The sequence below is a fragment of the Dasypus novemcinctus genome, chromosome 10, assembly GCF_030445035.2.
Source record: "Dasypus novemcinctus isolate mDasNov1 chromosome 10, mDasNov1.1.hap2, whole genome shotgun sequence".
NCBI lineage: Eukaryota > Metazoa > Chordata > Mammalia > Cingulata > Dasypodidae > Dasypus > Dasypus novemcinctus.
In genome coordinates this window covers 106,437,067-106,464,499 of record NC_080682.1, presented here as the reverse complement: position 1 = coordinate 106,464,499, position 27,433 = coordinate 106,437,067, and the positions used below count along the sequence as shown (strand labels likewise).

The following is a 27,433-nucleotide window of genomic DNA, read 5'->3' as shown; positions in this document are numbered from 1 at the left end:
CTGTGAAGAAAACAGATGGATATTGGAGGATGACAGGGGATTATTGTAAATTTAACCAGGTGGTGACACCAATTGCTGCTGTTCCAGATGTGGTATCATTGCTTGAGCAAATCAGCACATCCCCTGATATCTTGGTATGTAGCTACTGATCTAGCAAATGCTTTTTTTTGTCAATTGCTGTTAGTAAAGAATACAAGAAACAGTTTTCTTTCAGCTGGCAAGGTCGGCATAACACCTTCATCATCCTGCCTCAGGGGTATATCAACTCTCCAGTCCTATGTCATAATCTAATCTGCAGGAAACTTGATGGTCTCTCCCTCCCACAAGACATCACACTGGTCCATTATATTGATGATATCATGTTGTTTGGACCTAGTGAGCAAAAAGTAGCAACTATTCTAGGCTTATTGGTAAGGCATTTGCGTGTCAAAAGGTGGGAGGTAAATTCATAAAAAATTCAGGGTCCTTCCACTTCAGTGAAATTTCTAGGTGTCCATTGGTCATATTGATTCTAACTCCATTAGACAAAAGCTATACCCTTTCTTTCCAAGATAGGTCCTTCTCTAACTTGGGCAAAGAGTCAGAGTGCTGTGGTACCGTACCCTTACTATACTTAGAAGCTTTTTTTTCGACATCTTTGGGGGCACCATTATTTTGCTAACCACACCTTTAACCTTCTATGGGCAGGAAGCAGGCTGAGAAGCCTACTTAGTTGCAAACACAGGCCCAAGGGCATTTCAATACTACAACCATAAGTGTTATAAAAGGAAAGTTGATGGAGAGAAAGAATTGACGATCTATAATCTAACCTATTGTGATTAAATAGCTTGATTTTGCAAGTTTTACAAATAAATATAACTGTGAACACATTAAAAGGCTTCTCGCACTCTCACCCCACCCCAAGGGCCTTGAAAATGACTTGTGCAAGTTAAGGGCCTTGAAGCTCAAGCTTTAAAGGTAAATCTGCCTCTGGTAGTGATTAAGAGCATGGACTCTAGATCAGTCCTCCCTGGTTCAGGTCTCTGCTCTACCACCTAAGCTGTTTTAGTTGACGGTATGATGTTATGAACTGGGTTCTCTAGACACAGATTCTGAGCTAGAGTTTGGAGTGCAAGGTAATTTAGTGGGGCTCAACATCTGTGAAAGAATGATACGATGCAGGAAAAGGCAGCAGAAGAGGGTAGAGTGGCCTGATGAAGCCTTCGTTAGGATGGCAGGAGCCTCACACTGGGCCTAAATGGCTGGGCTCAGCCACTGGGTACAGCTGTCCAAGGAAGGACATGATCTTGGGTGAGCCTGCTCTCTGCTGCAGGACAGACCTTGAAGGAGCTGACAGCTAGAGACTTTTCTGACTGCATTCCCTGTTCAGCAAGTCCCTTCTTGAAGAGGGATCTGGGTGGCTCATCTCCACATCTACCACTAGCAATCATGTGCTAGAGCTGGCTCACACCAGCTCATGAGAGCCAATCTGTAACTCTCACCAACTGCATTCAGTGATGTATCTAGGTTCCTTAAAATTGGCCACTGTGAGAGGATTTTACACCACAAAAACCAGCAAATGTCATTAATCTGTACTCCCAGCCTCCTACCCCCAGACCAGAGAGCTAGTTCACCAATACACCTTTGAATGTAGTCCAGAATTGATTAACATTTGTTAGGTCATTTATTCTCGCTGTGCCTTAACTTCTCGTTTGTAAAATGGGACTAATAATACTACCTATCCCATAGGGTTGGCATGAAAATTAAATGAGCTAAAGCATGTAAAATGCTTGAGACAATGCCCTTCACACAGGAAACACTCAGTAAGTATTAGCTACTGTTTTTACTGTTGCTGCTGTTATTACTACTGTCTCCTGTCTTAGCTTGTCTGGTTGCTATGACAAATACATACAATGAGTTGGCTTCAACAAGTATTTATGGGCTCAGGATTTAGAAGTCTAGAAGTCCAAAATCAAGGCATCAGCAAGGTCCCAAAGCCTCTAGTGTGCTGGTGCTGGCTTGTGGCAAATCTTGGGTTCCTTGGTTTGCATCACATGGCCATCTCCCTCTTCTGGTGACTGCTCTCCCAGCTTCTGCTGACTTCCAGCTTTTGAATTTCCTCTCAATAAGGCTTCCAGTCCAATGGATTAAGGCCCACCCTCATTCAGTTTGGCCATCCCTAAATAGGAACTTGGAAGATGTTATTCACAGATGAGTCCACACCGTAAATGATAATACATCTTAAAAGGGCCCTATTTATAAATGAGTTCACAGTTCAAAACCTCAGGAATGAGACATAAGACTCAGATAACATCTTTTGTGGGGTACACAATTCAATCTGCCCACCTCCTTAAAATTTCCATTGGATTTTCATAGAGGACAGGATAAGGTCCAAATCTTCAGTATGATGGACAAAGCCCCTTCATAATCTCCAGGCCCAACCACAAGGAACTTTTCTTCATTTCCAGAACTCAAACTACTTTCCACCTCCAAGTCATGGTCACACAGGAAAGCGCATCCCTCCCTTTCCTGTTACCTTTGCAGACAATTCTTTTCCATCCTTTAGGACCACACATCACCTTCTCTGTAGAGCCTCCTCCACCATCTATGCGGGAGGATGGGCTCCATCCTCAGGGTTGCCGTTGCACACCCACTGCCCTCAGTTACCCTGATCACACATTAGGGTGGTTATGTGTTTACATATCTGTCTCCTCTCGTGAGCTCACGTAAGACCAGGACTGGATTTGCTATTTATCTAGGTCCTCTGCACAGTAGCTTAGATGCCAGCAAATATTTGTTCCATGAATGAACGAACATTTTCTGGAAAAGTATAAATAGCGTGGTAGGAAATAATAATAATAGTAATTATTATTATTATTAGTTTGCTTGCTTAAGCACGTGGTATAGTGAACTAGGACCCCAGAGTTTTAGGGTTTATGGGCCCTCGGTTTTTCATGACTGACCTTAATGTCCTTCACTCTCCTCATCTCCCCTCCAACATCCTTCTGGATCAGTCATGGCCATCTCCTCTGTGAAGTGTTTTCCTCTCCTCTGCTCTCTCACAGCTCTTTTTTTTTTTTTAAGATAGTTCTTTACGCACGCCTCTAGTACTCTCCTGGCCCCGACAGAATCCAATGGCGATTCTGTTTCCAACTCTAGTCCAGTGGGTGAATATTGCTGGGATGGCTTTGTACAGCCCGAGGCCAATGAGTTCGTCGCCCATCCCACCCCCTGCCTCAGTTTCACCATGTGTGAAATGGGGACAAGGGGAAACAACTTCCCAGGGCTGGACAGTAGTGGAGGGCTGACACTGAGATTGCAGGCAGCCCCCGCGCAGTCTGAGCCGCGAAGGGGCAGGAGGGTGGAGATGGCAGCCCGAGAGGCGTCAGAGCCAAGAAGCAACGCGATGAGGTCGGGTGGGGTGGGGAGCGAGGCGGGGCGGCCGGCGAGGCCGAGGGCGGGGCGCGGCGGGCGCGGGGCGCGGCGGGCTGGCCCCGAGTCGACGGGACGCGCGAGCGCCGGCCATGGAGCCCGCGGCGCCGCTGCCGCTGCTGCTGGCGTCGCTGCTGGCGCTTGGGTCCCGGAGCCCCGCGGCGGCCGCCGAGCGGGGGGACACGTTCTCGGCGCTGACGAGCGTGGCGCGCGCCCTGGCGCCCGAGCGCCAGCTGCTGGGGCTGCTGCGGCGCTATCTCCGCGGAGAGGAGGCGCGGCTGCGCGACCTGACCCGGTGAGCGCGTGGGCCACGCACGGGCCCGAGAGTGGGAGCTTGAATCGGAGCGCGGGTCTGACACCCCCGTACGCCGCCGAGGGTGACTCTGAGGCCGAGCATGACCCCAGACTCACTGTCACCCTGAGTGGGACCTCGAACCCGGTGTTATGCTCTGAGCCTGAGACACTGTGGTATGAGGTGGGGAGCGACTTTGACCTGGGTGAGACCCCAGAGCCTTTGCCGTCCTCTGTGGGACCCCAAGACATTGTGGCATGGACTGGTGGGAAAACGGAAACGGAGAGTGACTCCAGAGGCACACTGTGTGGGACCCCTGCCTCTGTCACACACACACACACTGTGACATCCCAGATGTGGCATCACACAGTAGAGTTGATACACTGTGGGAGGGTGTGATAGAGTAACTCTGAGGCCATGCATGACTTCACAGCGTGCCGTGCCAAGCCCTGTGGGACCCCAGACTCCGTCACACTGACACAGAGACATAATGGAAGGATGCAGAGACACTGCAGCAGTGCGATGGTGAAGATACAGTGATGCCCTAACCCCGCGTGCATTGACCTTTGGCACAGTGAGTGGACCTTATGACACACCGGGTGACCCAGCAAGCCTGTGTCTCTGTGAGGAGTCAGGTGAGGTTCTGGGACCCTGTGGAAATGTACACGGCACCGGGGCTGGATGGGCACGCCGCTGTGGACACCATGCTATGCCTGTGAGTGATGCCGAGTAATGGCCCAGGTCACTATATGAACAAATAGCTCATGTTCCTAATTCATTCAACACATATGTTTGAGTGTCTCCTATGAGCCAAGCACGTTCTGGGCCTTGGAGATAAAATGGTGAACAAGACCCAACCCTGCCCTCAAGGAGCTTGGAGTCTGTAGTGTCATAACTGTTCATTAGTGAGGTCTGTCTCCTCCTTTGCTTTCAACTTTCCCTTCTTTTTACACCTGGTAAGAGCTCCCTAAATACTGGTTAAATAATAAATAAGATGTCATATGTGTATGAAAGTATTTGACCATACATCACGCTGGTAGATAATGAGTGTAGCACATGCAGGCAGATGCTCAGCCAATATTGTTTTGCTGTATAATTAACAAACTCTAGTGCCATGCACTGTGGGATAAAATATTGTAAGTCTTGAGACACTGGGACACTAATCATGTATTGACTCTGTGTCAAACTATGAAATATGAATGATTGCATATGATACTGTGTGCCTGAGTATTGTTGTGCTTTCTCTGCTTGTCACATAGTGAACACCCATAGCATTGTGAGAACAGTGGTTTTGACCATGTCTCTTTTAAAATATATGAATATTTTATTTATATCATGACTATCCTGCTGGAAACAACAGGAGCTGAGACAACAGAGGGATGTTTTACAATAAACTGCTTGTAAAACTGCAAGGGACCATGAATCTATGTGATTGTAATACCAATTCTGGGGCATCATGGAAAGAAGGTATATGTGACACTGTGATTGAGTAAGAGAGTCCACGCAGAAGAATCTAAGTTTGTGGAGGTTTGTGTGAGAGATCTTATATGTTACTCAGTGATGACTGAATGAAAAGCTTATGTATGGAGTTTGGTAATAAGCAGTTATTTGCATGCTTAAATTTATTGTTAGTTTTGAATAGTATGACTAGGTTTATATATGTATATAAAATATATGTGAGTGTGTATTAATTTTTTTAACAATATAAGGATGATAATTTAGGTAATTCTTGTTGCCTCCTTGGAATAGTAGAGTTTCCTAACATTCTGTGGGTCCATGTTTACAGAGAAAAATGTTTTAACTTTTTTTTTTAGGTGGTACCAGGGATTGAACCCAGGACCTCATACATGGGAAGCAGGTGCTCAGCCACTGAGCTATATCCGCTCCCCAATAAGAGTTGGTTTTTTCCATTTGTTTTGTTTATAGGAGGTAACAGAGATTGAACCCAGGACTTCACATGTGGGAAGCAGGTGCTCAACCACTTGAGCTACACTTCTCCCCTTTAATCTCGTTTTTAGTCTAGGATACTGGAGTCCAAGTTTATTGATGGAAATGGAAGAATTTCCCCCCAGAACTCAACATGCTCCCAGCTTCCCATGTGCTTGTTTTTAGAGCCCTCCTCCCTTTTCTTGGATGGCTCAGATGGAGATGTGTGTCAGGATCGTAGACTGGGCCTTTCAGGGAAAAGGCTCAAAAGAGAACTCCTGTAATATTGGCCAAAGCAGCTGGTCAGGGGGCCACCTCTGCATGCTAGCCTTGTCATCGACTTGCATAACCCTTATCTGATTTGATTCTCTTTCACACACACAATCCTTTAAAATAGGTTTGTATTACTCTCTTTTAACATGATTAACATGTGTTACTCTCTTTGTATTAATATATAATTTAGATATGAGAAAACGAAACTTTAGAGAGATAAATTTTCTTCTCCAAGATTATAAATCTACTAGGTAGCAAATCTAGAAGTAGAACACAGGTTTTTTTAAAATTGAGATAAAATATACATAACATAAAATTTACCATTTTAACCATTTTTAAGTATACAGTTCAGTGCCTTCAATACATTCACAGTGTTGTGCAGCCGTCACCACTATTTCCAGAACATTTCATCCCAAACAGAATAGAAGACAGTTCTTTTGATTGTTAATCCAGCTCTCTTTCCCTTATGCTATAATGTTCCTGCTGCTTGCTTTATGTGCTGTACAGGATGACAGAATAAGCCCCATTAATATACCTGAGGTTTTATGAGAGGCCACAGTGTAGTGGCTCAGAGTTTGGATTCCACAATTAAACAGACCTCTGAATTCTCGGCTCTGATTTAGTAAGTTTCTTTACCTCTTTACGCTTTGGTTTTCTAGTCTGTAAAATGATGAAGAAATAGTACCTAGTTCCATGGGGTTGTTGGGGGGATTACATGAAATAAACCATGTAAGTTATTTATCTTTATGCTTGGAAAGTAAAAGAATAATTGCTCAACAGATGTTAGCTCTTTATGATTGTTGTTTATTTGAAACCTGGTTGGTGAAACTAGTCCCTACCTTTGATGTTTAGTATTGTCTAGGATTGTGAGAATCCAGATAATAAAAGAGAACAGGAAGACTTCCCGATTCTCTTTTAGATGACTTTTGATCAAGAGTGTGAATGAGCGAGTCCTACCACTTTCAATTTTGTAAAGTTTAGACTGGTATTTTGGGGATTCTATCATTTTGTTCTCAGTCAGTGCTCTGTGAAATTTTCCCTTTTTGAACACGAATTTTGGCAGTTCTTGTTCATTTTTAATATACTTCCAATCTGATGATCTTATGTAACTTGAGATGTTATTTCTAATGGCCTCTATTGATATGCTTCTTGAATTTCTAGACTTAGAAATGAAATATTTCTTGAAGTTGAAACTACTCCTTTCTCCAAATTAATTAATAAAAATTATACTAGTTATAGAAACTAAAGTTAAAGTTAACCTCTAATTTTTTGTTGCTGCAGTTTGAAAGACCACCAAGAGTAAAATAGTAGGATCAGCAGTAATTATTTCTCTGCTAGGAATTAAGCATTCAGAATATTTCAGAAGAACTGAGGTAAAGCCATTTTTGAATCCCAAAGGAGAAACGTATGGAATTGAAAAATCCCATGTAATGCTATTGGATAACCTTCCCAGGCTATGTTTAATGCAGGGATTGATTTGCAAATTTTATGTGTAGATTCCTGAAGGAAAGGGATCTGATTTTCCACTCTCAGCAGCATTTGTTAAAGCAAATGCCATTTAGAAAGCTCTGAGGTTTGAATTCTGCATCTTGTAACTCCATCTCTGGAAACCAACTATTTGCTTAGAGGCTGGGCATAGATCCAACATTTAAATTCCAAACCAGCCTCATATGTCAGTTGATAGGATTTTTTCCTCCTTGTGTGATGGAAAAATGGCATATCTGAACACTGGATTGACTTGATGCGCAGCAGTAGAGGTCAAACTCCTGACCTAAATGCATAGAGCCCATAGTGCAAATTGGTGGGATATAAAAAGAATACGAAACAGACAAGTGTGCTTTTGACCTGATGGATGACTTAAGGCAAATCTTCATCTCCCTGCTTTGCCTTTCTCCCTTCGTGCCCCACTTCCTTCTGATTCCTGTTAAACATTTGTCCTCAAGCATCAAATGTGAAATTTATTTATTCAGTTGTGATGGGAAAGGTGATGGGAAGAAATAATAAAATAGTCAGGCTGAAAAGATCCATGGAGATCTTCTAGACTAGACCAATTCTTTCATTTTACAGGGGAGGAGACTTAGAGGTAGTTGGAGGCTAGGCCGGGATAAACCTCAGGTCTCTTCCCAGCTCCTCCCTATCCAACTGCCTTATAAAATCACTGCCCAGTCAGCCTCACTCACACTTACTCTTCAGCCTGGACTCAAGCCTAAGTCTCTGCTCATAACTTTTTTCATCTAGCAGTGGAATCTTTCACTAAGTAGTTCCATATGGAGCCAAAGCAGGAAATAATAGGTATTAAGAAAGAAAAAAAAAAAAAAAACCCAAAACAAAAAACCCCACAATAAATCCACACCCTGGAGGCCGGTTTAGTTTCAAAACCCTAGAGCTGCAGCTCTCAGACTGTCCTGTCTTTGGAATGAGAGATAACCTGGAACTTACCAGTTACTCCTTGGGGCCCAGATTCTTGTTCCTTAGTTGATACTTGAACTCCCTGCCAGTCTTCTTCTATTTCAGGCCCCATTTCACAGTGAGGGCCCCATCCTTGAGAAATCCACAAATCAGGCTCTGCTTCAAAGGGTTGAGGCCCCTTTACCGCCCATTCCCACTAGTTTTCCCTGTCATTCTCTTCCCACTCATGGAAGGCCCCCACTCTTTCCTAGGGTTGCTTGGATTCTCATGCCTTCTTGCACGCTTGAATGGTATCATAAAAGTCCATATCCTTTTTGCTTTGCACACACATGCACTTTTGTTTTTTACTTCCATTGCTGTTTTTGAAATTGATCATTTTAAGACAAGGGGAAAAAGCTCTCAGAGGGCAGGACTAGAACTCAAGTGTGCTATATAATAGATAATAAATTTCAGTAATATAAACCTTGTTATTTTCTTAGAAGTGGACTAGCCATAGTGCACTAGGAAAGGAAACAACACTTTTCTAGGACATGAGGAGGAGAGACATTAACCAGAAAGATGATTAATTACTTTGGCCCCACTTTTCTGGCCTGTTTCTGCGAATGTTGCCATGTGACTGGCCAAGCCAGAAAAGTTGGAAGCATGTGGATGGCCCCACCTCTTCATTCCTCATGTACAGTCATCACCAGTTTCTGCATCATCTTCCTAAATACCTCCCTTGCATGGATCCTGTTCTCTGTCCCCACTGCCTTGACCCTCATCATTTCTGGCCTAAGTTTTGAAATGGCCTCCAGGCACTTCCACCTCCGAACCCACTTCCCCATCTTTTCACAGATTTATATATGTAAACAAATCATAGCATTCCTGCAACTTTCAATCAAAACCTTTTAGGGGCTCCGAACTGACTTCAGGGTAAAAACCAAATTCCTTAGCAAGGCCCATGAGGCGCTGTTCATTTCTCCTTTCTGATCTTCTGTCTATCTTGTGCTCCAGCAATGCTAAACTGCTTGTAATGCCCCTAATGCTTCTCTTTGTAGGTTACATCTGTAATGTAATTGTTTGTGTCTATCTTACCCAGTAGACTGAGTTCTGAGACATAGGTTACTGCCTTATTCAAATTTTTGTTCCTGCGTCCTAGAAGAATATCTTCCATTCATTCTTAGAAATATTTTTGAGTTTAGGGTAGAGTGATGAGAAAAAGTTATTTTCTTGTCTGTGAAATCCTTGAGCATTGGACCCTGTCTTGCCACCATTTAGCATGGAGTCTGGCATGTAGAAAGTCACCAGTATGGATTGACTTATTGAATGAACAAATATATGTCAAGGCTCTTTGCCTTTGCACATATTGGTCCTTGTTGGCACAAAACACTTTTCCTTCCTTCTTTGTTTTAGCATCATTGGAAACAACATGGCAAAATCATCTAAGAACAAAGACTTCAGAGTCAGGTAGACTTGGGTTCAAATCCTGACTTCATCTTTTACTAACAGTGTGGCCTTTTCTCTGTTTCTTTTCCTGTAAAAAGGGCATGCTAAAATCTATTCCAGGAATGTTGGGGAGATTAAATGAGAAATATATTTAAAGCAATTAATTAGCAGGGTACCTAATACATGGTTAGGACTCAGTAAAGTAGCTATTAATATTTTAACTGGTCCTTCAAGGCTCAGATCAAGTGCTGTCTCCTCGGGAAAATCTTCCCTTAGACCCTTCTAACTCCTTCCTGGGTTAGGTGCCCTGACTCCAAGTTGCCATAGCACTAAAGGCTTACTTCTCCCAAAGCACGTATTATATTATTATAATGAGTTCAACAATGTTTTGGAACTTCTACCAGATGATAAGTATTAGGTATAGAGTGATGAGAGAAAAATATTATTTTCTTGTTTGAATTCGTTGAGACTAGGACCCTGTCTTACCTTTGTATCTCTAGCATCTACAGCGGTGCCTGATGTATAGTAATTGATTGGTATAAATTGACTCATTGAATGAACTAATGAGTGGACTTGAGTTGTATTTGTGATTTTCATATTCTTTGTTTATTCATGGCCTATTGGTTCAAGTGTTACATGAGTCTCAAGGGGTTCTGTATTTCAATGTTAGCTATTCTGGATCTCTCTATACACCATGCCAATTCTCCCTTGGTGTAATGGTTATATCCAGTAGGTGAGAATATTCCTTTTTTTTGAGGTACTGGGGCATGGGCTTGAACCTGTATGTTCTCATATGTGGGAAGCTGGAGCTCAAACACTGAGCTACATTGGCTCCCAGGTGAGATCATTCTACTCCTCTCTTTCAGGTTCTATGACAAGGTGCTTTCTCTGCATGAGGACTCAGCAACCCCTGTGGCTAATCCTCTGCTTGCATTTACTCTCATCAAACGCCTGCAGTCTGACTGGAAGAATGTGGTACACAGTCTGGAGGCCAGTGAGAATATTCGAGGTAACGAGGAGGAGGGCTGGAGGGGAAGGGAGAAGAGTCCATCTCCTGACTCAGTGCCAAGGAAAAAGATTTTGATGGGCTATGAGGAAGAGTAATGAAGTGGGGTAGGTATTGATCGTCGTAGCTTTAGCTAATACAAAGACGTAGGTCCCTAGTTTACATAATTATAGACTAGAAAGAGCTTCTTCACTCCAGTCCTATGAAGAAATACAGGATATAGCATCCCTTGTTTTTTATATGTAGAAAGAAATGGTCTTCTAATAATTTCTTTCTAATAATAAGATCATTTTCCATAATATTTCTTCTACTTTGTTCTCTAAGGAGTTAGTTAACTCTCAGGAAGAGGCAAAATTGCTCCCTCAAAAAGGCCGATGCACACAAGTAGTGCCGTGCATGTGGGGGGAGCCCCACATGCAAGGAGTGTGCCCCATAAAGAGAGCCGCCCAGCGTGAAAAGAGTCCAGCCTGCCCAGGAATGGCACTGCACACATGGAGAGCTGGCGCAGCAGGATGACACAACAAGACGAGATGCAGATCCCAGGTGCCACTGACACAAGCGGACACAGAGGAACACATAGCTAGTAGACACAGAGAGCAGACAACTGAGGGGGTGGGGAAGGGGGGAGAAATAAAAAATAAATCTTTAAGAAAAACAAAAACAAATTGTTATCTTTGTTCATGAAATATTTGAACAGGTGAGCATGCCTTGCATGCATGTTAAATGCCCACTCTCTGCTTTCTGGATGGTGGACTGATGGTTTTATGGCTCTTACAGCTTTGAAGGATGGTTATGAGAAGTTGGAGCAAGAACTTCCAGCTTTTGAGGACCTCGAGGGAGCAGCGAGGGCGCTGATGCGGTTGCAGGATGTATACATGCTCAATGTGAAAGGGCTTGCCCGGGGCCTCTTCCAGAGAGTCACCGGCTCAGCTGTCACTGACGTGTACAGTCCCAGACGGCTTTTCTCTCTCACAGCGGATGACTGCTTCCAAGTTGGCAAGGTAACCCTGTTCAGAAAGAAGGTGAATTGCTTGGCTCTAGTTTCTTATGAGTTAGATTACATATGTCCTGATTGCATTTACATTTCTAATTTTTCTGGAAATTTGGTGTTGTTTTCATTTGCAGATGAAGAAATTGAGTTTCAAAGAGAGTAAATAATTTGCTCAAGTTTACACTATTTAAAGAAGCAGAACTAAATTTTGAGCCCAAGTCTTTTAACTCCAAATCCTACACTCTTGAAAGTGAAAGGGATGTTATTAATTATGCTAGTACAACAGACATAAACTGGGACCAACCTGGGTAAAATGCTCTTTTGGTCACATACTATAGCACGCTGCCAGTAAATGAACTGGTGAGTGGAAAGGGGAAGCAGGTTTCATTTAAAGCAGGGGCTCTTAACAAGGCGTCTGTGAGCTTGAATTGAAATTCAAATAATATATTCTTGTGGGGACATGTTGGTGCAGGTGTGATATCTTTATTAAACAATACACAGTATAATGTGGACTTAGTAAGAGGTCCGTGGTTTTCATTTGATTAGTAAATCGGTCCATGGAACAAAAAGATTAAGAATCCATGATTTAAAGGTAGGGGGCAGGGGGATAAGAGCTATTTAAAGGTGATATAGGATCAAGAATAGGGAAATGTAAACAGGGAAGCAGCTTGTTTCTAAACGAATAGTGTTATCCTTTTACACTTAACTTTGCACGCCAATTTTATAAACTTATTCTACATTGTAAAAAATAAATAAATAAATAAATAAATAAAGGTGATACAGGGAAGCGGTTGTGGCTCAACTGATAGAGTATCTGCCTACCATATGAGAGGGTCCAGGGTTCAATACCCAGGGCCTCCTGACCCTTGCCAGTGTCAAAATGCCTTTTTCCTAGCTTCACACTTGATTAATAATTTGACTGGGTTTGAATTCTATATTAGACAAATATTTCTTCAGAATTTAAAAATCAGCTTTCTATTGTCTTCCAGCTTCCATATTTTTCTTGAGAAGGCCAGTCCATTCTTTTTTCTTCTCTTTTTATGTGAAAAAAATTTGAACGTACAGAAAAATAGAATGAAAAACGTAATGAGCCTGCAAAAGTGCTCATCTATGAGATTCAGCTATGTGATAGTTAACAATTTGTCATATTGATGTTATCTACATTTTTGCTTAAATAATTTAAATCATGATTTTACCCCTAAACATTTCAGAATGACTATCTGAAAAATAAGGACATGTTTCTACATATCCGCAAAATCATTATTCAGGAGCAGATGTGGCTCAAGTATTTGAGTGCCCGAGCTCCCAGTGCCACCTGAAAAAAACAAAAACAAACAAGCAAAACAAATGGAGAAAAAGACCATCTCAATGAAGCCGATGCGGCTCAGTCGTTGAGTGCTGCCTTCCCACGTACAAGGTCCCACGTTCCATCTCCAGCCCCTGGTACCTCAAAAAAAACAAAAAAACAAAAAAAACCCCCACAACTCAGTATTCACACCAGCAAAATTAATAATTCACTGTTATTATCTCATCTGTAATTTATATTCAGTTTTCTTTTTTGTCCATAAAATGCTTTCACAGCTGCTTTATTCAAACGAAGATCCATCAGGGACATGCATTTACTTTGCCATTGAGCTTTTTAACTCTTTCTCTCTCTCTCTTTTTCAATGACTTAGTCTTTCTGAAGAGACTGGGCCAGCTCTGTAGAATCACTGAACTTCTGAATGTGTCCTCATGGTAGTTAACTTTTTTCTCTATTCACTATATTTCCTGTAAACTGGAAGAAAGATCTAAAGGTTTTAATGTACTCAGGTTAAACATTTTTGGCAAGAATACTTCATAGGTGATGCCATATATTTTCATGTTGCATTATATCAAGAGTCCGTAATATTTGGCTGTCCTACTATTTTCAATTGATCAGTGAGTTGAGGTGATGAATTCTGATCTCTTCTTGTAATGTTAAAAATTTCTCCCTATGACTAGCAAGTAAAATAGAGCTTTCCTTCATCAACCAGATCTACATTTCTTCCTAAATATAGTTCTTACTGAAAAATGCAGCAGAAAAGATGCTTAACTTTTCCCTTTTATTTGCTGAGAGTAAAAGATTGATGGTATAGTGAAATCCAAAGAGTTCAAGTAAATTTTACTTCCATTTATTTTTTCATTCTCTTTTTTGAGTTTGATTATAAACATCAAGATTTTTATTTATTCAATATTTTCCAATCAATTGAAGTCAATATCTTTTTGAAGTTCAATTATGTTCAAACTTTGTAAAGAAAGCCCTTTATATTGGTTGACCCCTGTGTCTTGTCCTGTCTTTTCTTAGGGAACTATTTTTATAAAATAAGTCAAATCTTTATGGAAGCCATCATGAATTAGGAGTTTATGAAATCTAGCTTATATTTCTTTTTCTTTTACCTCCACTTTCTTTAAATAACAGTTTTATCGAGATATGATTCATATGCCATACTATCCATCCAGTTAACGTGTTAAACTCAGCTGTTTTCAATATAGTCAGAGTTGTGAAACCATCACCACAGTCTAATTTTAGAACATTGTTATTGCCCCAAAAAGCAGCCCCATACCCACAAGCAGTTGCTCCACAATTCCCTCTGCTTCTACTAGCCCCAAGCTAATCCACTTTCTGTCTCTATGGATTTGTCTATTCTGGATATTTCATATAAATGAATTATACAATAAGATTTTTAGGTGTCTGGCTTCTTTCACTTAGCATAATGTTTTTAAGGTTCATCTATATTGTAGTATGAATCGTATTTCTTTCCTTCTTATGACTGAATAGTATAGCATTGTATAGATATACATTTTTTTGTATCCATTTATCAGTTGCTAGACTTTTGGTTTGTTTCTACATTTTACCTATTTTGGATAATGGTACTATAAACATTTGTGTACAAGTTTTTGTGTGGATGTATGTTTTCATTTCTCTTGGGTATATACCTAGGAGTAGAATTGCTGGGTCATATGGTAACTCTGTGTTTAAAATTTGGGAGAATTGCCAAAATGTTTTGCAAAGAAGCTGACCTCTGTCTTTTTGACATGGCCTCTTTCATTTTTGACATGGCCTCATTCATTTCCTTGCTTTCTGGCATAACAAGATATTCTAGCTCAACATGTATACTCCTTCCCCAGACTACGATTAATCCATTTTTCCAAGCAGCCCTGGTTTCTCTTATGGAGAATGGTATTTACAGATCAGAATTTTGGCCCAGTACCAATCTAGTCTAATGTTAATTAATAGTGCTGTCCTCTTCCCAAATAATGACAGATGCATTGATGGTGATTATCTTCCTCCTTTGAAAGATATTCCTGTCTAGTATTTTAGCTACCTCTTGGTTTTATGTCCCCAAACCAATCATTATTTTTTTGTGGATTTATAGTTAATGCTTGTTAGGTTAACTATAGCCTCATGTTTTCTGACCCTTTTGTTCACAGCAGCATCTTGTAATTCACTCCTTCCTCTTGGGTTCAATTTTTTGCTTCCTACAGAACATCTTAAGCAATAGAGTCTGAAAGAGAAATTATTTCCATCTTTGTCTGAAATTTTCTTTATTTCCCCTTTACTCTTGACTAATAGTTTTCACTGGATATATAAAACTAAGTTGATAGTTCATTTCCCTTAGCTCTGAGAAGTTGTTATTTCATCGTATTGCTGCTAATAAGAAGTCAGTCTGGCTCAGAAATACGGCTTCCTCGGAGCTGCGATTCCCTGGACGTGGCCCTTGTCATCATGATCCAAGATGGCTGCTAGAGTGCCAGCCATGTTCAAGCAGAATGTTTGACTTAGAATGAAAGGAGAGAACAAAGAAGGCCCCACCTATCCTTTTTATGGATAATCCTGGAGGTCCCACACAACATTTCTCTTTATTCCTCTTACAGATGAAGATTTAGACAGTTGTAAGGAAAACTTGGAAACATAATCCTTCAATTGAGTTGCAAATGTTACCAGCTAAAACAAAGGACTCTGTTAATTTGAGAGAGAAAGAGGAAAGGGCTCTTTGGTGGGCAACTAACAGTTGCTTGTTTTTTTGTAGGGAGATAGCTGCCATTTCAAGTAATACTCCATTTTTCTGTTCTTCTTTACCGTAAAACTTCTTAAAATTTTTATCTCAATGACTGTTTTTAATTTCTAGAAATTCTCTATGGCTCTTTTTCAAATATACCTATTTTTTCATAATGTTTTCTTTTCCTTTGCATTTTAAAAAACTTTTTATTATGGAAAAGTTCACGCACATGCAGAGTACAGAGTAATATATCAACATATACCTATCACCCAGTTTCAGCAATTACCATCATTTTGCCTCTTTTATTTCACCTTTACCCCAGTCTGCACTCCCATCTCAATAGTTATTTATTTTTCATATTTTGGAAGTAAAATTAGCATACATTAAAATGAAATCTTAACTGTACAATTTTTAAAAATGGACACACCCATGTAACCCTCAGCCCTCTCATCATATAGAATATTTCTCTGGAAATTCCCTCATGTTTCTTCCCACTCAGTCTCACAGGTCCAGGTAACCATTGTTCAGGTTTTTTAAAAACTTTGAATTAGTTTTGGCTATTCTAGAACTTCATATTAATGGAACCATACAGTATGTCCTCTTCGGTGTCCAGCTTTTTCACGTACCACATTATGTCTGAGAGAGTCATCTATGTTGTTGCATTTATTAGTAGTTCATTCATTTTCATTACTGACTACTATTCCATATATGACTATTTCAACAACTATTTATTCCATCTCCTATTGATGGATACTCAGATTATTTGCAGTTTGGATTACTATAAAGCTGCTGTTAACATTCTTTTGTAAGTCTGTCTGTGGACATTTGTTTTCATTTCTCTTGGATAAATACATGGAAGTGGAATTGCTGCATCAAAGAGTAAGTGTATGTTTATTTTTTCTGTTCCTTTCTCTTTTTCTTCTTCTTCTGACATGTCCATTACCTGTATGTTACACCTTTTGTAATTGTCCCACAGTTCTTATATTTGGTTCTGTTTTTGTTGCTGTTTTTTATTTGGGAAGTTTCTGTTGACATATCTTCAGGCTTACTGACCCTCACCTTGGCTGTGTCCAGTCTGCTGATGAGCCCTTCAGAGGCATTCTTCATTTTTGTTACAGTGTTTTTGACTTATAGCCTTTCCTTTTGATTCTTCCTTAGAGTTTTCATCATTCTGTTTGCATTACCACCTGTTCTCACATTTTGTTGATTTTTTTCGATTAGCACTCTTAGCATATTAACCATAGTTATTTTAAACTTCCAATCTGATAATTCTAAAATCTGACATATCTAAGTCTGATTCTGATGTTTGCCCTGTCTCTTCACGTAGTGCTTTTTGCCTTTTTGCATGCTTTTAATTTTTTTTTTGAATGCTAGACATAATGCACTGAGTAAAAGGAACTAGGGTAATAGGCCTTTAGTGTGAGGTTTTATGTATATCTGGCTAGGAGCTTGGCTGTATTAACTGTTTACTGTAGGTGTCAGAGGCTAAAATTTCCTCTGGTGTCCTTGTTCTTGTGTCCCTTGTTGTCTTTGAGTTACGCTAGAGACTCCTTCTTAAATAGGCTCTGAGATTGCAGATATTTTCAGCTGTTACTATCCAGGAGCTTTATGGATGTCGTGGTAATGTATGTGTGGGAGACAGAAGCATGCTGTAATCCTATAATGAGGACTATAACCTTTATATGTATTTCTCACCTTTTTTTTTTTTTTTTTCCATCCCTTAAGTGAGATAGGATGGCTACAGTTGCCTGGAGTTGAGTATTTCTCTTCCCCCACCTTATTTAGGCTTTGGTGAAACCCAAGTTTGTTAAGGACCCCTAAAATTGTTTCTCTTGAGTACAGGCCTCTGTTAAAGAACAGAATGTCCTGGGCATATTTCAGAATGGTACTTCTCCACTACCCCTACTGGAAAGAAGCATGAGGAGTTTTTTTTCTTCCAGTCTACAGGAGGAACCTGATGGGGCTCCTTGAGGGAAAACTTATGAAAGTGTGATTCCCTCAAAGGCTGGGCCTCCAGGGTTTTTTGTTTTGTTTTGCTTTTGTTTTTTTAAATTTATTGAAGTATATCACTCATACATAAACATACATAACCAATAAGTGTATAATAATAGTTGTGAACTTACAAAGCAAACATATATAACATCATACGGGATTCTCATAACTCACCCTACCACCAATAACTTGCATTGTTCTTAAACCTTTTTAACTAATGATTAAAGAGCATTGTCAAAATATTGCTACTAAACAAAGTATTTTTCCCCCAACCAATCCTATTTTATTATCTTTATATCGTTTATGTATGAACATACATAAACAATTTAAGTGTATAGTAAAAGTTGTGAACTTACTCCAGGGGTTTTTAATCTCTCAAGCTAGCCCAAGCTCAGTTTCCAGCAGTTAACCAATTATGCTGTAAGGATTTCTTCCTTTAATGGCTACAGCTATAATTTCTTCTCTCAGTAAACTGTGATTCTCTTTTCTGCCTGTCCTTCCAGTTTTGGGGACATTAGTTTGCCCTGGGACCTCAATTCTCTGATGGATCTAAGAAGACCTGCTGATTTTCAGTTTTTCAGCCTTTTTTTTTGTTATGAGGATGGGAATGACGACTTCCTAGCTCTTTACATGTCGAACCAGAAACCAGACGTATAAGTTCACGTTTAACTTTATAGGAAACTGGCAAATAGTTTTCCAAAGTGACTATTCCATTTTACATTCCTTCCAACAGTATATAAGAATTCTGGTTGTCCTGCATCCTTGCCAACATTAGTAAGCCTAATGCCTAATGATGTTAAGAATTTTTTCATGGACTTATTGATCAACATATCTCCTCCTTTGGGAAATGTTTGTTCAGCTTTATTGGTCATTTTTTCATGGCCACTTTAAATAGGGTCATTTGCCTTTTTATTGTCGAATTGTAGGAGTTCTTTACATGTTCTGGATATATTTCCTTTGTCAAATGTATGTTTTGTGAATATTTTTTCTTGGTCTGTGGGCAGCATATTCATTTTTTAATGAATCTTTTTATGGAATCTAATTTATCTTTTTTTTTTTTCTTTTATGGTTGTTGCTTTCTGGTTTCTATCTAAGAAATCATTGCCTATTCTCGGGTCTCAATAATATCCTCCCATGTTTTCTTCTAAAAAGCTTTATTGTTTTTTTTCTTTTTTCTTTTGTCAGGTGAATATGACAGAGAGAGACAAGTATAAGGGAGGTGCAAGGGAGATTTTACCTGCTGGATCACGGAACCTGAAATGGCTGAGAAGTGAAGACCTGAGCGGAGGGGGATAAATAGTGATGAAATTGTAGAGTAATGGGTTGGCAATCTCAGTGGGGAATTGCTGGCATCATAGTACTAGACTAAGTGAGCTGGAGGGCTGACAGGTGATGGGATCTTGGAATCTGAGATTTTAGAGAAGGTGTAGGTATTCATGGCTCCAAGTAGACCTTGGAGTATGACCAGTTGGCTGAGGTGGGTCTGGAGGAATATATTGCTAGAGCTAAGGAAGTCAAGACACTTAGGGGCCAGGGTGTTGGGTGGGTGGTCAGCATAGAAGCTGAAGTTAGCAAGAATGATGATGTGGAGAAGAAAGAGCTCGGACAGGGAGAGTGCCCCAGGAAGATGTTTGGTGACGCTAACTGGGAGGTTGATGATTGGTACGTGCTGATGGCGTGCATTCCAGAGGAGCTGCGGGAAAGCTTTATTGTTTTAACACTTACATTTAGGTCTCTGATCAATCATGAATCAATTTTTGTGAATAGTGCAAAGTAGGAGTTGAGATTCACTTTTGTCTTTATGGATATCCAATGGTTCAAGTATCATATGTTGAAAAGATTTTTCTTTCTCCATTGATTTGCTTTGCTTTCTTGTCAAAATCAATTGATCAGATAAGCGTGGGTCTATTCCTGGATTCTCTATGAAAAAACATTAAACTATGTGCCCATCCTTATTCCAGTATGCATTTATAGTAAATATCAAGTCATATAGAGTTATTCTTTTAACTTCTTCATTTTCAAGATGATTTTGGCTATTGTAGTATCTTTGCATTTCCATATGAAGATCAATTTTGGGGGAGCTAACATCTTAAACTATCTTGAGTTTTCAATTCATGAACAAGTTTTAACTCTCCATTTACTTAGGTCTTCTTTAATTTCTCTCAGCAGTGTTTTTCAGTTTCAGGGTAAAGGTTTTATATATCTCTTGGTGGAATTTTTCCTAAGCATTTTTATGCTATTGCAAATAAAATTTTAAATGATTTAAACTTGATTTGCTGTTAGTATATAAAATACAATTGATTTTTGTTTATTGACTTTTTGTCAATACTGCTAAACTTATTTATTGGTTCTAGAAAATATTTGTTGATTTCTTAAGATTTTCTGTGTGAACAATCACATTGTGAATAGGGACAGTTTCACTTCTTTTTTTTTTTTCAATCTTTCTACCTTTCATTGCTTTTTCTGCTTATTACACTGGCTAGCATATTATTAAATAGAGTGGTGAGAGTAGGTTTCCTTGACTTGTTCCCAATCTTAGAGTAAAGGAGTTCAATGTTTCACCTTTAAACATATGTAGATGCCCTTTTCATTTTTCTTTGGAGTTTTAAAAATGATACCAAGAATTTTTTTCAATTAAACCTGAAATGCATCTGGATTCATGAGAAATGAGACAGTAGACTGTATTAGTGCCTGATGCTGTTCACTGCAGCCCAGGTTGTGACAAAAGTGACTGCCAAAGAACAGTGGAGTGTGAGGCAAGGAGCAATAGGCCAAGAGTTGGGAACCATCTGAGCTTCTGAGCCTCCATTTCCTCCCCTGCAAAGCTGGGCGTGTCAAGGCTGCCTCCTTCCGGGGTTTGCTTTGAGGCTGAAAGAAGATAAATATATGTGGAGCTCGTGCTTGGTGCCTGGCATATAGCAAGCACTTATTGAATGCTGGCTGGTGGTATTATTATTGCAGGCTTATCTAAGATGGAGTATTTGACACCACCTGGTAACAGTGCTAAGTATTGATCTGAAGAGCCGGGACTCAAACTAGGGAGGGGCGAGTGAGGCACTCATCGTAAAGGTAGCACCAAAAAACTCAGTAGTCAAGATAAATAATATTTCAATGTATTTTTAAAAACTCAAAATATTGGAAAAAAATCCATGATGAACAGGATATCACAATTTTAAATAAAGACAGATGGTTTGTTTTGCAACCCTGTGTTATTGTGCGATGGAAACAATCATTTGTGAGAACAGATTGGACAACTTGGAGCTTTATGTATTGTCACATTTTTTCACTTTTTATTTTTAAACTTTCCCACTTGGTTCAGAATATGGGAAGATACTCTGATAAATGATATTTGACATTTTTGCCTCGGGCTCTGATAGGGCTTGGGGTGGCACTGCCACAGAGCAAATGTTTCAAATCAACTCATTCTCTCCCAAAATAAAGCTTTCTTGCTTTTCCCCAAAGAATGGCGGCATGGGAGAGAAACACTTCCAGAGATGCCAAGTCTGCCCTGCACCTGGGCAGTGTTTCAGGGAAATGTTTCCTGATGAAAGGGAAGAGGGAAGACCTGGCTCCCGAATGTGGGAAGCGAGGGTGAGCATCCATCCGGGGACCGCCTGTTCCTGAAGAGGATGTTATATGTACTCAAAGGGCTTCCCTCTTCCTTTGTAGGATATGTTCTACCTTAGCTAGGAGTGTGGGACTGTGGTTTTATTACTCACATCGTGCTCCTTCCATGGAGATTTTGAGGTGAGAGCAGAAATGAAGGCTCCACTGCAAGCTCCTGGAACAAGTCCTTCTTGGGTGAAACTTCGAGCTCTTGGATGGAAGAGTTCACCACCATTAGCCTCTCTGAATCACTCATACTTTTACTCGCTGTGCTCCCAGCTCTGTTTACAAACACTGAGCACCTACTATGTGCCATACCTGGTGGTAGCGACAGATAGACCGGTGGAATGGGGCAAGATGTTGGATGTGGTCACTTCCTGGGAGATCTTTCACTTGTGGTTCATCCACACTTCGGCTTCCCTGCCCTGGGCATAAAAAGAGCCACAGCAGCCAGCCAGGACCCTTAGGACACAAAACCTGCCTGTTTCTCCTTCAAAATCAGCAGCCAAGGTAGTAAGAATGATGGCCAAAATAGACACATGACTGATAATTTAACATTTGCCGACTCATGGGCAAAGAGGATGGTAGAGTGGCTGGCTTTTGTGAGCCTGCTGTGGTGCCTCGTGGGAGGTGGGCACTCGATTAAGAAAGGTTTGCTAGCTTGAGCTTACCTGGCCTTTTCGGTCTTAAAGTTAGCAAGAGCCTATCCTTCTGAAAAGTCATTTCCTGCTGTGGGCAGGGTGGATTCTTTAAGTTCTCAGGGCTGCATTTTAGTCCTCCATAAATATCCCCCTTCCCAAGGACACAGATGGCGCTGGCAGCCTGTTTCATAGCAGGAGGGTGCAAAGGTGACACCTGAAATAAAATAAAGCCATGGCATGGATTTCAGAGGCATGGAGTAGCCAAGTGCAGCTCGGGAGGGTCTTGTCAGTGTCAGCCTTATCGGAAACGGAAGCCCTTATCTTCTCAAGTTGAACAGGCTTCATTCCATCTTGACTGGGCAAGAAATGGCATTTCTCAGGAGTGGTGGCATCTCTCACCAAGGGTTTCCATCTCTCAAGGAGGGAGTCCTTTTAAAGAGGAGTCTCCAAGGTGAATTTGCCTCCTGCCACCCAACCACACTTCAATCCAAGCCGAGTATTCCTGAGGCCTGTACATCTGTAGCCATCCTTCTCCCCTCGCTTGGGAGGTGATGGGTAGCTCAGACGTGACTTAACTTCCAAATCCTGTCTGCCTTCCCTTTATAAATGTGATATTTAAAGCCCCTTTGGGGAAGCAGATGTGGCTTAAGCGATTGGGGTCCTGTCTACCATTTGAGAGGTTCAGGGTTCGATTCCTGGGGCCTCCTGGTAAAGGCAACTGGCCCAAGTGGAGAGGTGGCCTATGTGGAGTGCTGGCCCCGCATAGCTAGCTGGCCTGAGGGGAGAGCTGGTGCAGCAAGATGACACAACAAAAAGAGACACAGAGGAGGGACAATAAGAGTCGCAGCAGACCAGGGAACGGGGGTGGATCAAGGGACTGAGCACTTCTCTCCCACTCTGGAAGGTCCCAGGATCGGTTCCCAGTGCTGCCTAAAGAGAATACAGACACAGAAGAATACACAGCAAATGGACATAGAGCAGACAATGAGGGTGGGCGGAGAAATAAATAAGTAAATCTTTAAAAATAAATAAATAAAGCCCCTTTGGCACAGGTAAATCACAATGAAATGTCTAAAGGCCTCTGGTACCATTCAAAATCCTCGCACTAGGAGGACTGTTTCTCTCTCACTCTCTCGCACTCTCTTTCTCTCTTGCTCTCACACATACACCTTTCCCATTTTTATTCTTTTTTCATCATGGCTCCTTCTCATTCCAGCATTCATCTTACCTTTATTTTCTACAACATGGAATTCATTCCCACCTCCCTACTAAGACAGAGGAGAGCTTGGGGATGGGGGTTATTCTCCAAGAGCCACAGTTCCTTGTGGGAAGTGGCAGGAGGGACTGAGACAAAGCTGAGTCTGGACAAAAGACCAGCTTCCACCCATGGGGGAGATTTTGAGAATCAGGACACTGGATGGGCAAACTCCTCCTCTTCACCATCACCACAGAGGGCGCCATAAAACTTTCCTGTTCCATTATTTCCCAGTGCCGCAGGCACTGCAATCGGTCATTTTTCCTTGCATACTTTTTCTTGATTCCTTTCCCTCATGGCTGAGTATCTGGCTAATGTGAAGAGAGAGTCGCTGAGTCTGTTTAAGAACTTGGCCACATTTGCATCTGTCTCTCCCCTGGACAAGTGGCACCTCGTGTCTCTCAGCTCAGTGGCACACAGCTCAACACATGTGCACGTGAGCTGCTCTTGCCACCTGAAGGAGAGGAGGGCGATGGCTGGATATTTGTCAGTCCACTGTTCCAGCTCCAGGGTGGGCCCCTCCTTGAAGGCCGTGCACTGTACGTGGGCCTTCCTGGCCCAGGAGCTCAGCATGGCGAGTGCGGGACCCATAGCCTGCAGCATACTCTGAATTTCCTGAAGCTCTTCAGCAAATGTATGGCCTTTTTCTGCAATTAATTCCATAGCAAACCCAATAGCTGAGCTTAATTCATCTGTAGTTCCTATGGCTCCACATGCTTGGTTATCTTTGGGTCTCCTTTCTCCAGGGAGGTTCTAGAAAAGCCTTTGTCTCCTGTTTTGGTGTAAATCTTGGGGACCTTGGTTGTCTGTGAGGAAGGCTGTGGACTGTCTCTGTCCTCCACTTGCTGGGCACAGTGGCTCTGGAAACGGGGATACAGTAGCCTGCTGTGGAGGAGACATCTGCACGGGCCACAGCGGCCTTCTAGAAGCCGCGTGGCCATGCACCAGGGCTATTGGTCTAGCGCTGACCCCGGCAGGCTCCCATCCAGGACCTTTTTCCCTTGGATTTTGATACTTATTTTGTATTTTATTTATGATTTTCTTCTTTTTTTATTATGGGAATTCTCAAACATTCACAAAAATAGAAAAAATAAACTTCAATGTGCCTACCATCCAGCTTCAATAATTATTAGCATGTGGCCAAATTTGTTTAATCTATACTCTCCTGATTATTTGCAAGCAGACCCGTCTTTCCATTTTATGAAATTCTTAGTTGTCTAATTCTAGGACTGTGTTTGCTGACTCTTGTTCATGGTGGATTACTTCCTGATTTGGCTTGTCATTTTTTATTGTGAGCTTATTTTTAGCTTTTTCCAGGAACTCTGGTGGTATCACTGGTCTTAGCCCATTTTTATACTGACTTCTTGGCCTGGCAGTTCCTGAACCATATGAATAATGCAAAGTCAAAGCCCAAATTCGTGTGATGGATAGGTCCAAGATTATGAATATTCTAAGGAGACATTTTATTTCCCAACCCAGAGCCCAGGCAGAAACAAACCAACTTCTTTGTCTCAGTGGGCAGGTTTTATTCTGGTCTACTTTTTCCCTTAAGATGTAGCTTTTCATGGGTTTGCATCTTACAGGGTGTAGCAGTTTTACATAGTTAAGAATTCCCAAAATAGATATTGGATTATGTTTGTAAACTGGTCTGAATCTGGGCATGATTAAGTTATGATTAGGGCTTTGATTGGACCACGTCATTAGGGCGTTAAAGGGCACAGATAAAAGGCATGGCAAAGGACAGAGTTGAGGGTTTTTTATGTTGGAGTTTTGATGCTAGAGTTTGATGCTGAAGCCCTAAGCTGTAGCCCTGGGAAGTAAGCTCACAGAGGAAAGAGAAGCAAGCCCCAGGAAGGGAGGAACCCAGGAAGCCCATCTTGCTCCAACACGTGAAAATAGACTTTGGTGAGGGAAGTAATTTATGCTTTATGATCTGGTATCTGTAAGTTCCTATCCCAAATAAATACCCTTTATAAAAACCAACCAATTTCTGGTACTTTGCATCAGCACCCCTTGGGCTGACTAATATATAGGGTGTGTTAACCCCAAGTGCTACTTTTGGAGGTCAAAGAAAAGCTCATCTTCCGTCCATGTTTGTGCATTATAACCTGAACTACTAAGACTAACACCACCTTCACCCTGGGCACCACTCATAAGCTTATTAAGCTCCTTTTTTATTTCTGGATTCTGCACATATATAGCAAAATTCTTGTTATACTTTATTCAAAATTTTAGAATATTTGTGGTGGGAAGGATCCCAGTGTTCTCAGTCTATTGCATTGCTGGGACTTGAAGTTCCTCACGGAAATCTTAATTAAATAAATTTTTAGCCTGGCAGGAAAAAGTGCAGTCATTTTTTATGATTATTTGTGAACTCAATCCTTTTATAAGTAGGAAACTTTTAAGGCCAGAAAAATAATAAAGACCTGGGATAGGGATTGATTTATTGTTTAGGCTGCATGGTTGCTTTATCTCTAGGTTCTGCCCAATCTGGTAGTTACTACTGAATTAGATCATTTGTAACAGTTCTTCCAACTCTGTGATTTTATAATTCCATGCTGTTTCCAACATAAATGTCCAGGAATTTCATCTGCACTTCTGGTATTCTAGTTAACTGTAAACTATTAGGAGACAGGAGCTATGGCTGGCACATATTACCATCTTCCCCAGCCTTCCAGAATTTAATACAGAGCAAATCCACTGAGCACCCACAGCATTCCCCTTTCTACCTTCATTATGGTGTCCAATGAATTGTGATTCAATTATTGGCTTATATTCATGTGCCCTCACTGGATTGGTAGTTTTTCAGGAATCTGAACAAGGAGTCAAAGAGCTTGAATTGAAATTCAAAAAAACATTCTGGTGGGGACATGTTGTTGTGAGTGTGATGTATTTATTAAATAATACATAGTATAGTGTGGTCTTAGTAAGGGGTGTGTGGTTTTCCCTTGACTGGCAAAGGGATCTATGGAATAAAGAGGTTAAGAACCCCTGATCTAAAGGTACATAGTAAATCTCAGTAAATATTGAATAAATAAATGAATTCATTTAATCCATTCCTCATATTACTACTAAAAACATCTTCCTAAAAACGTGATATACAAGACTCTCACACTTTTTTCATGCTGCCTTTCCAAGTTCAGGCTACAGTCACAATGGATTTACTTGAACACATTCATGCTTTTGTCTTCTGTTTCATCATTCATTCCCTCATCTCAGAATGCTCTTCCTCTCATTCTGCTCACTGAAACCCTTTTTGTTCTTCAAGGAAGGTCCATCTCAGATGCCACTTCTTCCCTAAAGCCTGCTAAGATTCCCCAGTCTCCTCTCTTCTCTGTGCCTCCACAGCATACTTTGCATATTTCCTTCATGTACTCATGCCATTCTGTCCAATGTTATAGTTATTTGAGTTCATATTTCTTTTCTTCCCTAGGTTATAAAATCCCTAACTGCAAGAACCCTTGTGTCCTAATATATCTAGTACAATGTCTTGCATATAATAGAGGCTTAATAAATGTTACTGAATTGAATTAAAATGAATTTGAGATTAAAACTTGCCTTCTTGAGTTCCAAAGTTCCTCTTATTCTTTGAATTGCCATTTCCTTTCTTCTACCTGTGACCTAAGTCTTCGTGATGGTACTTCTGTTCCCTGCAGGTGGCTTACGACATGGGGGATTTCTACCATGCTATTCCGTGGCTGGAGGAGGCTGTCAGTCTCTTCCGAGGCTCTTATGGTAAATGGAACACAGAGGATGAGGCAAGTCTAGAGGATGCCTTGGATCACTTGGCCTTTGCCTATTTCCAGGTAGGGGGAGTAAGTGAGGCTCAATGCTTTCATCACAAAAAGTGCAATGCTTTCTACCTGCTTTACCATTTTTCTAAGTATTGTCATGTCTCTATTTCATTTTCCCAACAGGATCACATGTGGGTTAAGCAGGGCAGTTATTTTATGATTTCCAAATCACAAGAGCAGCCGAGCCTCCAAAAAATTATTAAATTGTCACAGAGATTATAGAGGTGGGATTAGAATTCAGGTCTTTCTGACTCAGTCTAGTGTTCTTTCCAGTGTACTAGCCACTTGAAAATCATTATCTCCAAGCAGGAGGCCGTTTCTCACCTGTGGCAGCAGCAGCTGTGTCCACACATGTTTAATGAGTACATGGTTGCCTCGGTTTACCTTGCT

General features: G+C 41.0%; 1 protein-coding gene and 1 pseudogene across 2 annotated transcripts in view; one reads left to right on the top strand and one right to left on the bottom strand.

Annotated features, from left to right (window-relative positions):
- Nucleotides 1-3,481: 3,481 nt before the first annotated feature.
- P4HA3 (prolyl 4-hydroxylase subunit alpha 3) overlaps nucleotides 3,482-27,433 on the top strand; it is a 53,937-nt gene continuing 29,985 nt past the window's right edge. Inside the window, exons 1-4 of one of the 2 annotated variants that reach the window (XM_004482650.4) lie at nucleotides 3,482-3,706; nucleotides 10,603-10,745; nucleotides 11,520-11,743; nucleotides 26,906-27,055. In XM_004482650.4, the coding sequence (XP_004482707.1) occupies nucleotides 3,504-3,706; nucleotides 10,603-10,745; nucleotides 11,520-11,743; nucleotides 26,906-27,055 (720 nt within the window). In that variant the 5' untranslated portion in view covers nucleotides 3,482-3,503. Of the gene's footprint in view, nucleotides 3,707-10,602; nucleotides 10,746-11,519; nucleotides 11,765-26,905; nucleotides 27,056-27,433 lie in introns of both variants that reach the window. The other variant, XM_058305941.2, reaches the window with a different exon arrangement.
- LOC139439761 (corrinoid adenosyltransferase MMAB pseudogene) lies at nucleotides 23,505-24,190 on the bottom strand (annotated as a pseudogene).